Raw genomic sequence first — 16,105 nt, forward strand, 5'->3', positions numbered from 1 at the left:
GGGAGCATGGCAGGGGATGGGTATGAGGTTGGAGGGGTTAACACCAGAAGGAGTAGAAGTTGTATGTGGGAGGTGAGGACGGGAGCAAGTAGAAATAAGGCAGGGACCAGGATTGGGAGAGATATCCGCAGAAGCAAGGAGGCGAAGCATGGAAAGAAAGAGAATGTGTGAGGATGATTTGTAGGGGTGTGTTTTAGTGCAGGGCGCATAGCTGTGTGGTGACAGAGGGTGCAGGTAAGAAAGGAGTTCATGTGAACTGAGAAGTGGGGAAGAAAGGAGAGATGGAGATATATGAATAGAGTTAGAGACATAAGGAGACTGGTGGAAGGAAGTGCATAATTTGAACATAAATGAGGTTACAGCAAATATAAAAAATAAAGGCGGCATCACAGCAATAGTTAAATGTTGAGATGTGCAGTCTGGGATAGATGATATCCTCCTTTCCAACATAGATCAAAAGCAGGAATCAGAAGCAGTAGGTGTTGTCCACTTTTCAACTTCCTTTTTAAACTTCATATCTACTTGAAATATTTCTACTTTATAGCATATCTGCTTAGGAGCATTGGCTGCAGGCAGCAATGGCTGTTATGAGTTTACTTATATACTTTTAGAAAGTCACCTGGTTGGCACAACAAACTTAATTAGCACATGTGAGGGACGTTAAAGCAAATGGTTTTTCTAAGGTGGGTGTTGTCTTGCACAAGTGTGAAAGCTGAATTAAATTAAGACAGTAGGGGGATGATTTACAGACAGACAATTTGGAATATGGTTTTACCTAAATAGAACTAAATACACAGAAGGGGAGGATATCAGGACAGACAATTGGGAATATGGTTTTACCTGAGGAAAGAGAATAGTCTTCCTTTTTAAACTTCATATCTACTTGAAACATTTCTACTTAAAAGCATATCTGCTTAGGAGCATTGGCTGCAGGGAGATTGCATTATTTCAGTATTTCGATATACCGGTTTACCGCCCAACCCTTCCAGGTCCTGTTTGTTGGAGACCGAAACGTTTGTTTTAGATGTAACCTGTGTTCATTCAATACACTTGTGTTACCACAATATACCTGAGTGCTGCCTCTTGATTGCCTGACGTTGGAACGGTATCGTGTCCCTCTCTTCCCTCTCTCCCCTCTCTCTTCTCTCTCCCCTCTCTCTGAAATTCCCTTACAAGGATTATTGTCCGGGAGAAACAATTAGGCCAATAGATTAGCCTGCCTCTGTTGGCTACAAAAAACTCTGTGACCTCATTGTGAGATAACATTACAGCTTTTGATTGGTTGATCCCACAGCCATCTTTGTTCTTCCTTAAAAGTACTGTAAATAAAATTCTGCAATCAGGAAGTTACCCGAGTTTTTAGTACCACAGTTAAAGTCCAAAGACTCCTAGTTCACTTGTTCATATGAGGTAATAATAAATAATAAAAAAAATACATTTTGCAGGGGGGAGGAGATTGTAAACTTTTCTTTAATTATTGTGTTAGTTATCACATTTTTCATCTATATGCAAATTAAATAACGTTCTTATTTGTATACTGTAGACGCGGAAGCCACGGAGGTTTGACGGTGAGCTTCCTGATATCTCATTAAACGACCTGCAGTTTTTGCAATCTTTTTGTCCTCCAGAAGTTCAACTTTTCCTCAGGTAATCTAATATAATCTAATATGTTTCTTCTCTTTACAAGTACAGTAAGATCTTATATTTCAATGTCTTCTCTATTTTATTTATGCCTAATAATATATACATCCATAACTGACTGGAAGTAATAACTTTGTAATGTGAAATCTTTAGTTATTTTGTAGTGTGCTATATTGTCACAGATTGTATCCAATTTTTCTCATTCTTTTGAAATTGTGAATGTTATTATTTAAAATGTGTTCATTCTTCACATGCAGAGTTTTCAAGGGTACCCCACTCCAGAGCTTGACACTGGGGCTTAATACGTGTGGGATCTGAGCGAGATCTAAGCGAGATCTACATGCGACCCCTCCTTACCTCTGGAGCAGGGGATCCTTGCCTGCAGAGGGTGGATGGAAGTGTTTGTGGGGGCGGGGTCTGTCTAATTGGGGCGGGGTTATAACACATGGGGGCAGGTGTTGAGACTGTGTCCTGGTCTCTCCCGACAGCGTGAGATTTACCTCATGCTGCGTGACACACATGCAATTTGAATGAGACTTAACAGGGATGCACGTTTGTTATTTTTGGTGCAAAAAGTATCGTTTTTCAAAGCACAGGTTAGCCTAGGTTTCACATAGCATTAGCACACATTTTAAAAGCAGCCATTACTATGCAATTAGCATTTCAGCCATATAGGTCCCTAAAAAGGATATTCAGTCTCCCTATCTTTGTGTTCATACCTGTAATCGTTCTTTACTTTGCAACCACATTACCTCTGTATTTCTCCCCCTGAATTCCTCTTCTGCTTTCTCCATATTTTTCTCTCTACCCCATTATTTTAAAATTTCAATATTAATATATTTCTCCCTTCACCCTTTATAATAGCCCAAAGTTATCCCCACTTACACCTCCTAGTCAGTCTTTCCACGTATAGTATGTTGATGCCTTTCTCATATTGTTTCCCCCTCCACCTTTCCACTTGTACCCTCTCTCCCACCTTTCTGACCAAAGTATGGCCATGTTTCACAAAGCTTACAGAATAAGCACTGAAAAGGTCTATATTTGTACTTCGTGCCTCCTCATGAAATACATTTTTCATATTTCTTATTAAAACTGCGTATTGCTTCAAAAGTGAGTCATAGGAACAAGCAGGTGGTGACCTGGATGAAAATAAATCTTATTAAATTAAAGTTACATTCAAAGGCAGCACATATGATGTTTGACATTTGAAATATTGGGCAAAACAAGTTTAGTCCAGTATTGGTTTAAAAAGATTTATTGTCTGCATGACTGTACATCCCAATTTCAGCTATAATAGATGGTATTTTCATCAAGCAAAGTCTTTTGGGATTAATGGTTGTTGGTGATTCCTTATAAAACAGAACGGGCATTTTGTCACCGAACTGACAGTATTTTTTATTTTCACCAACACGCATATGTGCTTGATAGAAATCTAACAAGAAAGATAAAGTATAGATAAACAGCAATGCAATTAATTGTTTTTCAAGTATTCTGATTCAATTGTTCTTGGGCTTATCTTTAAAGCTGCAGTTCAGTCTTTTTTTTTTTTTTTTTAATTCAATAGTTTCATATGGGCAATCTCTAATTACCTAAAGAACTGTATAGCTGCCAGTCAATTTGTTCTCCATGTATTGATCGGCGAAATTTGGCGACATCTTTAGATATGGCATGTGTTTTTCATCTGCTTCTGTCAGTCAGTGGAAGCTCATGAATATTCATGAGCACTCCTGCACTGACATGTCAAGAGGGAGGGCAGGACTGACAAAGGGGTGTGCCAGGGCTTGTGACAGGACATGAAGGGGCAGTGCCTTAGCAAATGCTTGTTAAAATAGAATACAAGAAAATTGGTCTTTCAAAGTTGTTTTTTTTAAAACAGAAAATGCTAAAAGTATTTTTTCTTACTACAGAACTGATTTATTAAAAAAAACACACATGCAGGATATTGACTGAACTGCAGCTTTAAATAGACTAGTTTTGGAGGCATCCATATATGTCTTGTGCTTTGTACATGGCTTTTCCAGAGCCTCACAAGCCTTTTTGTTTAAGAAAATGCTTGTAAGGTCTTGAAAACCTTTTATATTTCTATGTAGCAGTGTTTTGAAAATCAAACGATCAGGTGTCCTATCTAGTGGTTACAACCATTTCAAAAGGTTTGCTGATTTTGTTTTTATATAACCATTTTATGTTTTTTAAGGAGTCGAGTCTTACAAGTACAACAAACAAAAGGACATACGATAATACTGAAATGGCTAATTGGTTGAGCTTTATTTTAATCTAAAATATGTGAAATCTATATTGCACATGTGGTACATATTGCAAGATTATTTTGCTTTTTTAGACAAATATGTTTGTTGTCAATAAGGCCAATGCTGTGTTTATTTTAGTTTGCTGATTAAGTTTTTAGATATAACGATTTTATGACTTGTTTTCGGGGAATCAAGTCATATAAAAGTACAGCAAAGATAAGGGCATACGATAAAACAGAAATGGCTTATTGGTTGTAATTTATTTTAATCTCAAAGTATGTGAAAGCTACAGTATAATGCACATGTAGTGCATATTGCAAGATTATTTAGGCTTTTTGAGATATAGTTTCATAATTTGTGAATCTGTATTTTGCAGTATTCTACTTTCTACCATTGGATTGTATTGACTGTTATAGTCCGCCATCCTGAAAGCATACTACAAAATATTTTCTTAGAAAATGGAACATGCATGATATTTTTAGGGTTGTATTCGATTTTTCTAAAAATAAATGTATATGCTTCTCTCCTTCTTTAAGGGTTCCCTTACTTTGTGATTTCGAGCCTCTACACCAGCATGTACGTGCTCTACACAACCTAGTAAAAGCAGCGCAAAGTTTGGATGAAATGTCGCAGACAATAACAGATCTGTTAAATGAACAAAAGGTATAATTTTGTAATTTTCTCTTGCAAGGTAACACGATTTTACCTCTTTTTGTGGTAAGAATGAAAAAATGTATTTTTGTTGTCCATCCGGCCCATGTCGTGTAACTAGAATAATGCCACTTTTCAGTCATAACTGTAAATTTCTTTAGGGGTGTGTTCATTTTGGAGTTTCTCCTTTTTCAGTAGTATTGTTTTTTTTTCTGTTGTGTCTGCACTGTCAGAGGGAAAGTCAGCCTGCACTTCCCCCGTTTGCTATAGAGTGCTTGTTTATCATTGTCTTTATAAGGATTATAATTTTGGGCTATATTCCCAACTATGCTAAGGCTGCGTCCCCGCTAGCGCTGAGCTGGCGGCGCTTGCTGCGGTTACTTAGAAATAGATATATGTAAGTCCCCGCAGGCTCATGCACAGGCACACAAGCTCACCGGCGCTCGCCGCTTATGTAAAAATAAAAATCTAACTTTTCAGCGCGCTCAGTGCCCCCCCTCTCCCCCGCGCACACGGGCGTAAATGACAGGAGACACAGCACACAGCGCCAGCGGGGACTCAACCTAATAAAAAAAATGTAAATGAGAAAAAGTGGCAGAGCACAACCGGAAATGTCCAAAAAATTAGGAGGAAAGTGCGTTATCCATAAAATGATTTAATGGTCATGGTTAGAAAAAAAGGGCAAGACATTACCCAACCAACATGTTTTTGCTACACAGAGCACTTTATCAAGGCCTTGATAAAGTGCTCTGTGTAGCACGAAACATGTTGGTTGGGTAATGTCTTGCCCTTTTTTTCTAACCATGACCATTAAATCATTTTATGGATAACGTACTTTCCTCCTAATTTTTTGGATATTTCCGATTGTGCTCTGCCACTTCTTTTTCTCATTTGCATTTCTATCTACATGGACGGAGGCACACCAAGATTGCCTAGAACCTGGATCAACATGGATGCTGCAACAGACCAGTGAGTTTTTCTTGCTACATGTTTATTGTTATTACAAGGAATTTGGGTATTCAATTGGGGTCACATACAGCCTTTTGGTTCCTGGACTTATTGAGTGCCGCTTTTGCTGATTTACCAACTAGGATACCACACCCAGTACCCTACCTCATTTCAAGTTATATACTCCAGGCATCACACAGGAATTATCTTCATTACCTATACATATTGTTCTGTTAACAGTCTATAGCACCACGCATGAATATACTTGCTAATATAAAAATGTACATTGTGCCCTGTTCAGTAATAAAGGCTTTATATTTACTGTGATCCGTATGTTGTGCAGAATACTAGTGTAAAGTGATATGATAGGCTCAAAAACAACTTAACAGGTGGTCACTACTGATAATATAGTTAAGTGAAAAAATCAAACTCAATTATTTACGGTGTATAACAAAATACACATACATTAAAGTGAATCAGTGATAATAAAGTAAGAATGTGAAATACAAATATGCAAATAAATTGGAACCCCCTGCTCAAAACCCTCTGGTGGGATTCGTCTTCACTTGTCCCCAAGACGTAGAAGTAGATTCACAAAATCCAGGGGGAGCATAAAAGGGAAACAAAAAACACATAGACAATCTAAGTGTAGAGGTAATAAACCAATTAGCTAATATCAACTGAGATCTTTTCTCCTATAGAAGGCCTACTTACAAACTGTAAGATAATCAAAAGCAGTGTGTATTAACACTCCTGACAAAGCCTTATCCCCTGTGTGGCAAATCGCTTTGAGTGGGAGTATCCTACTGTTTTGGAGCCGACGGGAGACAAGCCGCAAGCTGTCCATCCACCGCCTCTTCCAAACCGAAAGTGTATCTCGAAAGCTCGCACAAATAAAAGCATTTAGTTAGCCACAGAACGGTATCGTCTATTAATTTTTTATTTTGTGTGTGTGTGTATATATATATTCCACAGTGTAAAAAGAACATTGAAATTAAACAATACAAACAACATAAAACAGAGAGAGACTAGTCTCTTAAATGTCCGATCTATGAAAAAACGCTTCCAGTTGAGTATAAGGCAGCTTTTAAATGGAAGAAACTGCGGGCAGAGTCCGTGACTGCTGGAGCATACTGTAGTTGGAGTTGAGCTGGAGACTGGTTCTGGTGCTGCTGCAGATATCTGGATCGGATTCCCATTACAGCTGGCGATGATATTAATTCACAAATGCTTGATTTTAACCTTCCCTTGTGAGTGAGCCTATTTTCTCCCTCCCTATTTCCCATAATTAAATGTACTTTTTACGCTATGGGCTGTGCGCTCTCTCTTTCTTTGCTTTTTAGGTTCTATTTTGGATGTGGTTCATCACTTTGAAAGCTGCCTTATACTCCTCAACTGGAAGCGTTTTTTCATAGATCGGACATTTAAGGGACTGGTTTCTCTCTGTTTTATTTTGTTTGTGTATTTACATACTGCATACATTCATACATTTATTTTGCTTCTAGTATAGTATCTTTTGAATTCATTTTAATAATATCACTTATATTTTTTGGCGCTACCATTTCCCTTTTTTTTCCTATGTATGTATATATATATATATATATATGTATATATATATGTATATATATATACACATATACGTGTGTGTGTACCTACAAGGAGCAGTCCCTGTAAATATTATTTACATAAATAATCCTCTAGAATAGGACTGGCTGCAGGCTTTCAAAATTATATATTAGACTAGGTTACAGAAGAAAACATTAAGACAAAAAAAAGCTGTATTAATTCAATGTAATTGCCTTTCATAGTACTGGGCATAATATTATAAATGGACATCTTCCAGTATATTTAGATGGACATAAACATGTTTAAAAATGCTGCTTTACTGCTGCTTTGCTTGTAAACACATTTCTACTTTTCTTTACAGGCCTCTAATGGTCAGCTCTCGCCACTATCTGTAAATGTACCAAGGATAGACAGTATAACAGAAGCTACAACTACTACCTCACCCAAAACGCCTCCATCGCTGAGTCTTCAGGGTCCCATTTGTCCTCCTATTACCCTTCCAAGGCAATTAGAAGAGTTGTCTCCAGACAGCATTGATGCTCATACCTTTGATTTTGAAACCATTCCCCATCCAAACATTGAACAATCACTTAAACAGGGTTCCTTGGAATTGGACTCATTAGCAGATAGTCCAGAATCTGATTTTATGTCAGCGGTTAATGAGTTTGTTATTGAGGAGAATCCTGTTTCACCCAACATTAGTGATCCACAGAGCCCAGAAATGATGGTGGAGTCTCTATATTCATCAGTTATAAATGCAATTGACAGTAGACGTATGCAAGACACAAAAAGTAAAGTAAAAGATGATTGTTTGGAAAACATCTCTTTAAAAGCTTGTTTGGAAAAATGTAAAATTGTTGCACAAGAATCCCAAGCCAATTTGAGAAATTTTAAGGAAGACCTTTGTTGTTTAACAACGCTTGTGCAAAAGGAACAAAGTAACTTTACTTGTGCTATAAAATGTGTTTCTGTAGAAATTCTAACCATAATTGAACAAGTGAAAGCTTCCCTTAAAACAACATTAAAAGAGAAACATTTAGAAGAACTGCAATCATTAGAAAAATCATACCAGAAAAGGCTAGAGTTGTTAAAAGAAGAATTTGAGGAAAATGAAAAAAGGATTACCACATTGAAGAGTGACCTTGTAGTGATACAAGAAGATCTGCAAAATAAGGATAATGAATTTGATGTGGTCAGAAACGAAAATAAAACATTTATATGTTTACAGATTGAAAATGATCAAAAAATGATAGGTCTGGAAAGTACCATGAGGGAACAAACTTGTGAAATTCAGAAACTGACACAATCACGAGAAGCAGCAGTAGAAGATTTCAAGAAACTTCATGCTGAAAATGAAGAAAAACTGAGACTTCTGAGGGAAGAACTTCAGACGTTGGAGCAAACTCACTTAAAGGAACTAGAAAATTATTTGAAACTTAGGCATGCACAAGAGCTTGAAAATGTAATTACTGACCATAAATGTTGTCTAGAGAAATTAAAAAGAGATAATAACCTTAAGATTGATCAGTTGCAAGAATCTTGTGAGACAATAGCTCAAGAGAAAGATCACCAGGTACAAGAATTAAACCTGAGAGTGTCTGAACTTGCTGATTTAAGGTGTACATTTGAAGTTGAAATGACACACAAAGAAGCAGAAATAGATGAAATTAAAGTATTGCTGGAGCAAAGCAAAGCACAGCAGCAGGATATCTTGAAATCCCAAATTGATGAGAAAACGGAAGCCTTAAAAAACGAGATAAATAAGTTGAATAACGTGATTCAGCTTAATAATGATGAACATGAACAGGGGCTAGTAGAACTCAGAACATTACTTGCAATTGAGCAAGACCAGTGTATTTCAGAGCTATTGAACAGGCATGAAGTGGAGACCAATTTACTGCGAGCTGACATGAGTATGGTAACCTCTTTACATCAACAAACATTAGAAGCAGAGTGTAGACTGCATGAAGAAATTAATGAACTAAGGAACACATTAGAGGATCATTTGAAAGCACTTGAAAAACAAAGAGAGCATCAAGAAATGGCTCTAAGTGAACAAAAAGAAAAATATGAAATGACTATCCAGAAACTTGCAGAAGAGAGAGAACAAATTCTGTCGACACAAAAGCATGAACAGGAGTTGCTCCTACAAAAGTTCACTTGCGAAAGAGAGGAATCAGTAGATCTTGTTGTTAAAGACTTAGAGTTGCACAGAGAATCTTTTGAGAAGGAACTGTTAAATAAAGCACGACACCTTGAGCAGCAAGTAAACCAGAGGTAGGATGAGATGCTAATTAACTTTGCAATTGGTGTGTTAAAATGTAAGTGTCATTGATGTACTATGAAACATTATTCAATGCCCCAATAGCAGACCAGTGTTTCCAGGGCAACAAAAACATTCTGCAGATTGATTTAGCATTAAGTGTGAAATGTATACTGAGGGATGTAATACTTCAATGATTACGCCTTTTGTTTCTCAGACCACTTTGGCCTTAAAATACCATCCCATCTGGATTAGAGATGGGATGAGTTGGCTGAGGAACAAAGTTGTGGAATGCTACCTTGAAATAGTCTGGTTATTTAGATGACAACAAAGGAAAACATTGTGAGACTCTATACCAGCAAGCCATCTTTTGGCTACTCTAATAGTTCAGGTATTTTTTCTGAAGCTTGACCAGCTTCTTTCTGCTACATGAACACACTGACAGAAACTTGATAAGTACTGTAACATGTTTTTCTTTGACTTGATTTCAGAACAAGTCTGTCAGTAGTTGAAGCAAATTCTGAATGAGAGGAAACCCATGTCTTTCATAAATTTACGTTTTTAATTTTTTCCATACAAAGTAGCTCAATGTAATATTTGATTGAATTTCATATTTTTAGAAGCGCAGGTCTCCTACTGGTGTTTTCTTTTTAGCCACACTATTTGATTTAACGAATAGGAGCCGGGGGTGTTGCAGGGTACATGCAACCACACACGTGGGTTCTTTGGATAAGGCTTATTTATTTGAGCCTTAAACCATACAGCACACCAAAAACAAATAGCTTCTCATCAGCAAACAAAAGAAAATAGCTTCTTCAGCAGACAAAACAAAATAGCTTATTTTTAGCAGACAGAACAAAATAGCTTCTCTCACATGTACTTTGCACCACATACCTTACAGCAGTAATCTCTTCAGCACTTTCAGTCCTGTCTCCTCACCAGCTCTCCTGCATGTGTGTACAGCCTGGGGTTTTAACACCTTGATTATGAAGCTGGGGTCAGACTAATTAAGCAGCCCTTCTCAACTTAACCTCGTCACTGCTGCACTGCAAACCTAAGGTTTTCCAGGCATATGGCTGGTGACGTTCATTCACCCTGTCACACTCGGGAACCGGGGTTGCCAAGGGCTGAAAATAGTGCTGTTCAATTCAGGACCTCCTGGTTCCAATCGTTGTGTGTGTGTATGCACACACATATACATAAACACATACATACATACATAAACAGGTTTGGTAGAGTGGATTTCTCTTTTAAAGCAATAATACCACATATTTCCATCTCTGGATGTAATCTTTTATATTCTATTATTATAGTACTTAATATTTTTACATGTTTTTTTCTTTTTCAATTTGCAGTTCTGTCTCACATTTTTAGGATGTTGGCGAGATTACATAAAATAATTGCTTTTTTATTTTATTGGAATAATTTTGTGTGCTAAAAACGAAATACATAATGTCAGAGCATGACATTGCAGCTTCCTATTGGATGACCCCAGTGGCCATCATTGATTATACTGGTGCATAGAAAGGTAAATGTCTCGGGAACCAGGGGTCCCCAGAGCTTGGTGTTAGCATAGTTCAGCTACAGGGGCTGAAAGTGGCTATTTTGTTCACATACGCTACCTCGTGTAATAACAGATACAATAAATTGAAAGCTACTAGCGATGTAACGCCTTTTTTTTTTTTCAATTTTAATGATTTACTCGGTTTTTTCAATTTTAGATCCAAAAACTTTATTGTTATAAGGCCAAAAGTAAGTATCACAGAATGTTCAATACGTGCTCCTTGGGTTAAAGTTTTCTTTTAATATAGGTATGAAGCCGGGGTTTCTGCAGCTGAACTGTGTGCTAATTTCAGCTCTGCGGACCCCTGCTTCCTGAGATACTTACCAGAGAAGTTGATACTGGTTACTTCCGAGTTGTTAAATGTCCCGCAGCGCGCAGGGAAATAGGAAGGCGTCACGGCTTCCTATTGGCTCCCATACCACAATGGACTTGTGCCATCATATTGCGTGCAGTACCGGGCTTCTACTGGCATGAGCTGGAAGGCAAGAATCCCGAAAAGCAGGGGTTCCATAGAAATTAAGGAAGTTCAGCGCCGGAGACCCCCAACTTCATATTTATCGTTTTTTTTAAAAAGAGGAAGAAACACACTTAAGTACTAATTAATAGAGCACATAGCAATGAAAACAATTCAGCAGAAATGTCAGTTTTAGGGGGGCCCATTGTTGAATTACTTTTTAAGTACTTTTTTTTTTTGCTTGAAAATATAACTTGTGAACACATTCACATGTCTCAGACAGGTCTGCAACCCTGCTTTTCACCATTATCTACTAGCATACAGTGCTTTCACTGCAGCAAGGGATTCTGGGAAATTATATGCAAATGATATGCAAATGAGCACAATGTGTCACCTTTTGCTTCAAATACATTTTGACGTGGACCCCTATGAGCTTATGCCTGCCCTACTTCACAGCTTCTCGGCACAGCCTGTTGTGTTTTTTTTTTAATGTAACTTTAAGTATCAATCCTTATTGGCTTTCTGGTAAAGTAACATTGTTTTAAAAGTAAAATGCGTTACTACTTTACTAATTTATAATTCAATTTATAACCAGGACAACTTTGAGTAGTGAGTATCTAATTCAGTCATTCCCAACTCCTGTCCTCAAGTACCCCCAACAGGTCAGGTTTTAGGGATATCCCTGCTTCAGCACAGGTGGCTCAATCAAAATGACAGGGCTTTCTGCTTCTCTCCTGGGTGTACTTGAGGACTTGAGTTGGAAATCACTGATCTATTTAGTAGGTGATTGTGCTGGATATCTTCTAGCTTGACAGGGGACAGTTTCTCTGTGATCGTAACATGGTCATTACCTGATGAACACAATAAAACAAAACGTTTCTGCCTTTTTGTTTATATATTTTTTTAGTTTGATAATGGACAGAGCCCAGAAGGGATAGGTTGCTGAAAAGCCCACTTAAGTTGGGACTTTGGCTGTCCCAACTTAAGGTGTAATATTTGTTGAGTATGAATGAAGGACACGTGAATCAAGTGTATTGTAATATAAAATTATTAAAAAGTATGGAAGATCATTTTTTCTAGGCTCTAACAAAATAGCGTGTACAAGGGAATTTTCACACACAAAAATTGTTATAAACTCCTTGTGACACCACACCTACTGTATACAGTATGATGTCTAAAGATATCTAATTGGCAATAATTAAGGATATACCACAAAAAGCGGGCAGGTGCACAGTGTGTATACATATTAAAAACACATTGTGTCTGTATACAGCAACCACCATCAGTAACCCAAAGGAGTTAATTCTCAAACTGTGTTTCAAAATGTGCATATGTAAATTTTTAAAATTCTATGATACATGTATATTTCTATTTTTTTTACGGCCCCATATGAATTCAATGTTATTGGGTATCTATTGTTCGCCCCCTTCCTTTATCACTTTGGCTAGTGATGGCAAAATAATAATTTTCCACCACAAATAATAAGCACAGATTTACTTTTTACCAAGAGTTTACAGTCATCACAAAACTGATTAGGTAAATATGGTAAAAACACTCCTAACCATTTGGTTAGGATGGAGACATTCAAAACTTAAAACTCGTAAGACATTTATTCTGGTCTGGTCTTTTCTTTTTAAAAGGTGTTAAACTTTATTTAACCTACTAAGCATGCACCTGCTATAAGTTAATCCTGGTCCTAGGATGGACTGCCACTTCGAATGTTTTTGCCCTTTGTTAAAGTTTACTAATGGCAATCTTCAAAACTAATTCCCTACTCATGACATTGCATTTTAAAAAATAATTGTATTGTTTTCAATTAGTTGTATTAATCTTGAATTACGTCCGTTTATTTGCTGCTGTATTTACTGTATATTTGAAAAATTAAATTCCCCAGACGAATTAAATGGAGACCGCAGAAAAAATTGAGATATAGAATATTTTTTAAATTGTGGTCAACTTTTCATGCGAGTGTAGAAGATTTAAAACCTCTTTTTTTAAAACATTCTGTATGTTCAATGACTGAGGCTTTCTTACCTAGAGATTAAAAGACTGAAGCACTAGTCTTTGTCTAAAATATGAGGACACCTCTTCCATGCGAGTAGAGTATTTATTACGTTTCTTGTAAAACCTTGCATCACATTCAAGAAATAAGGCTTTTATACCTTTGACATAAAAGACAAAAAGCACTAGTCTTCAATGAAGATCTGGTTACAGTCTTTTAAAAGTTAGGAGAAATACCTTTCCTATCAAAGATATGTGAATAAAATATTGTGATATATTGAGATCTGCGTGTGGAAACCTCCTATGGCGCTAAGGATAGAATGGAAGCTGAGTCTCTTGCAAAAGTTCACTTCTTGTGCTGAAAACCTCAGAAAAGGAAGACAAAGAGAGGCAAAAAACACTGCAATAGTGTATTACCCTAGGACATGTAATGATATATAATGAAGAGCATTTATTAATTAAAACAATGGATATTACAATTGGTGTGGAATAATTAAAAGAAAACAATTGATCAATAAAATATATGGGTATAAAACTTCCAAGCGCTTGTGCTCGAGGAAGCTATGCTGCTCCGCCGTGGGTAAAATTGAAATCCTACTCACCGGACATGAGTAGGACATGTGCAATAGGTTTAGGGTCTTTAGTACAGGAATCACCGCTCGCCGTGGGGTGCAGACGTCTGTTGGTGCGTGGGGATCTCCTACAATCCTCGTGGACTCGTTGCCGACAGAGTTTTTTTCGATCGTCTCCTCCGCTGACGTCACCGCCTGGATAGCACTGCTACGGTGTCCCTGAATGGCCAAAAACCTTCCAACGCGTTTCGAAACACCAATTGATGGGTTTCTTCGTCAGGGATGATTGCTACATGGGACTATGCTTCCTTTTAAACCCCAGATAGTTCAATTGGGATAATTGATATGATTGTCTTTTTGGGAACACCCTAATAAAAGTCCTATGTCTGAATATACATATAGATGAATAAGCACTTGTTGACCATCAAGTTTCTGGTGTTAAATCAGCTAATTTTCTAATAGGGTTTAAAGATCCAAAAATTAGTGTTATCTGTGTGTCATTTCATTTCACTTCTTGTACATTTTGTTGTATAATAATACTCTATCTATACTGATATTGGAGACATATAATTCAATTATAAAGAATTAAAAAACTTTTTATACATTTTTATATTTTTATTTTTATAAATAAATTTATTCACTTAATTATTTTATTTTTTCTTTATTCCCCAATTAATGGATTAAAATACCAAGTAACACCTATTAGGGTGTTCCCAAAAAGACAATCATATCAATTATCCCAATTGAACTATCTGGGGTTTAAAAGGAAGCATAGTCCCATGTAGCAATCATCCCTGACGAAGAAACCCATCAATTGGTGTTTCGAAACGCGTTGGAAGGTTTTTGGCCATTCAGGGACACCGTAGCAGTGCTATCCAGGCGGTGACGTCAGCGGAGGAGACGGTCGAAAAAAACTCTGTCGGCAACGAGTCCACGAGGATTGTAGGAGATCCCCCCCGCACCAACAGACGTCTGCACCCCACGGCGAGCGGTGATTCCTGTACTAAAGACCCTAAACCTATTGCACATGTCGTACTCATGTCCGGTGAGTAGGATTTCAATTTTACCTACGGCAGAGCAGCATAGCTTCCTCGAGCACAAGCGCTTGGAAGTTTTATACCCATATATTTTATTGATCAATTGTTTTCTTTTAATTATTCCACACCAATTGTAATATCCATTGTTTTAATTAATAAATGCTCTTCATTATATATCATTACATGTCCTAGGGTAATACACTATTGCAGTGTTTTTTGCCTCTCTTTGTCTTCCTTTTCTGAGGTTTTCAGCACAAGAAGTGAACTTTTGCAAGAGACTCAGCTTCCATTCTATCCTTAGCGCCAAAGGAGGTTTCCCCACGCAGACTTCTTATCTGGTTGGAAGATACCAGATTAACCTTTCAGGCAGCTCAAGGACTACCTTCATCATACTCTGTATTACAGGTTTTGTTTATTGTTTGCATATCACTGTATATTGTTTGCACGAGCGCTATTTGCACTTATTATTTTACCACTTTATATTGAGATCTGCTGTATATGAGCCAAATAGCAGCGGTGAATAAGGACAAGTGAACTTTTAAACAATCATACATTCCATGTATTTCATATGCATATACTTTGGTTTGTTTCAGCGTTTTATTTTATTTATTTATAAAATGTTTTACCAGGAAGTAATGCATTGAGTGACCTCAAGTATGTCATGGGCACAGAGTTATGATAACAATACATGGTTACATTAAATGAACAGAGCTTGTACAGTTCAGATTTACTGTATACAGAGGTTCACAGACTTTTCATGGACAGTTAGAGTTGGAAAATTGGGTACAGGGGATAAAAGGGCTGGCGAGTTTCAGATTGAAATAGAGCAATTTCAACATTAGCAAACGGCTCACACCCTTTGGCTGTGCCAAAGGCTGTCGTCCGCCTTTGGGGACGACTGTGGTTTCAGAGTCCTTTGTCCTCCGGGGGGGTTTAACATTCCACAGGGTGGGGCTGACGAAACACGGCAGTAAGCAAACGCAGATATTAACCCTTCGCACACGGGTTCTGTGCAGAGGGGTGTAGTGTCAGTTTCTTGAAGATGGCTAACAATTGATTATTTAGAACAGAGTTATATTGCACAATTTAAGGAAGGTGCTTAAATGTTTGAAATGGGCACATAAAATTGATAGAATTCTCCTTTTTTTTTTTAATTTCCATT

The 16,105-nt window shown here is 37.3% G+C and overlaps 1 protein-coding gene across 5 annotated transcripts in view; it reads left to right on the forward strand.

Moving 5' to 3' along the window:
- RB1CC1 (RB1 inducible coiled-coil 1) overlaps nucleotides 1-16,105 on the forward strand; it is a 174,075-nt gene that overhangs the window by 100,506 nt on the left and 57,464 nt on the right. For all 5 annotated transcript variants that reach the window (XR_012798411.1, XM_075584391.1, XM_075584392.1 and 2 more), the window contains exons 12-14: nucleotides 1,544-1,647; nucleotides 4,424-4,550; nucleotides 7,414-9,329. Coding sequence is in view for 4 of the 5 variants with exons in the window: in XM_075584391.1 (XP_075440506.1) it covers nucleotides 1,544-1,647; nucleotides 4,424-4,550; nucleotides 7,414-9,329 (2,147 nt within the window). In the remaining variant the exon portion in view is untranslated. The remainder of the gene's footprint in view (nucleotides 1-1,543; nucleotides 1,648-4,423; nucleotides 4,551-7,413; nucleotides 9,330-16,105) is intronic.

This window comes from Ascaphus truei, chromosome 2 (genome assembly GCF_040206685.1).
Source record: "Ascaphus truei isolate aAscTru1 chromosome 2, aAscTru1.hap1, whole genome shotgun sequence".
Classification (NCBI taxonomy): domain Eukaryota; kingdom Metazoa; phylum Chordata; class Amphibia; order Anura; family Ascaphidae; genus Ascaphus; species Ascaphus truei.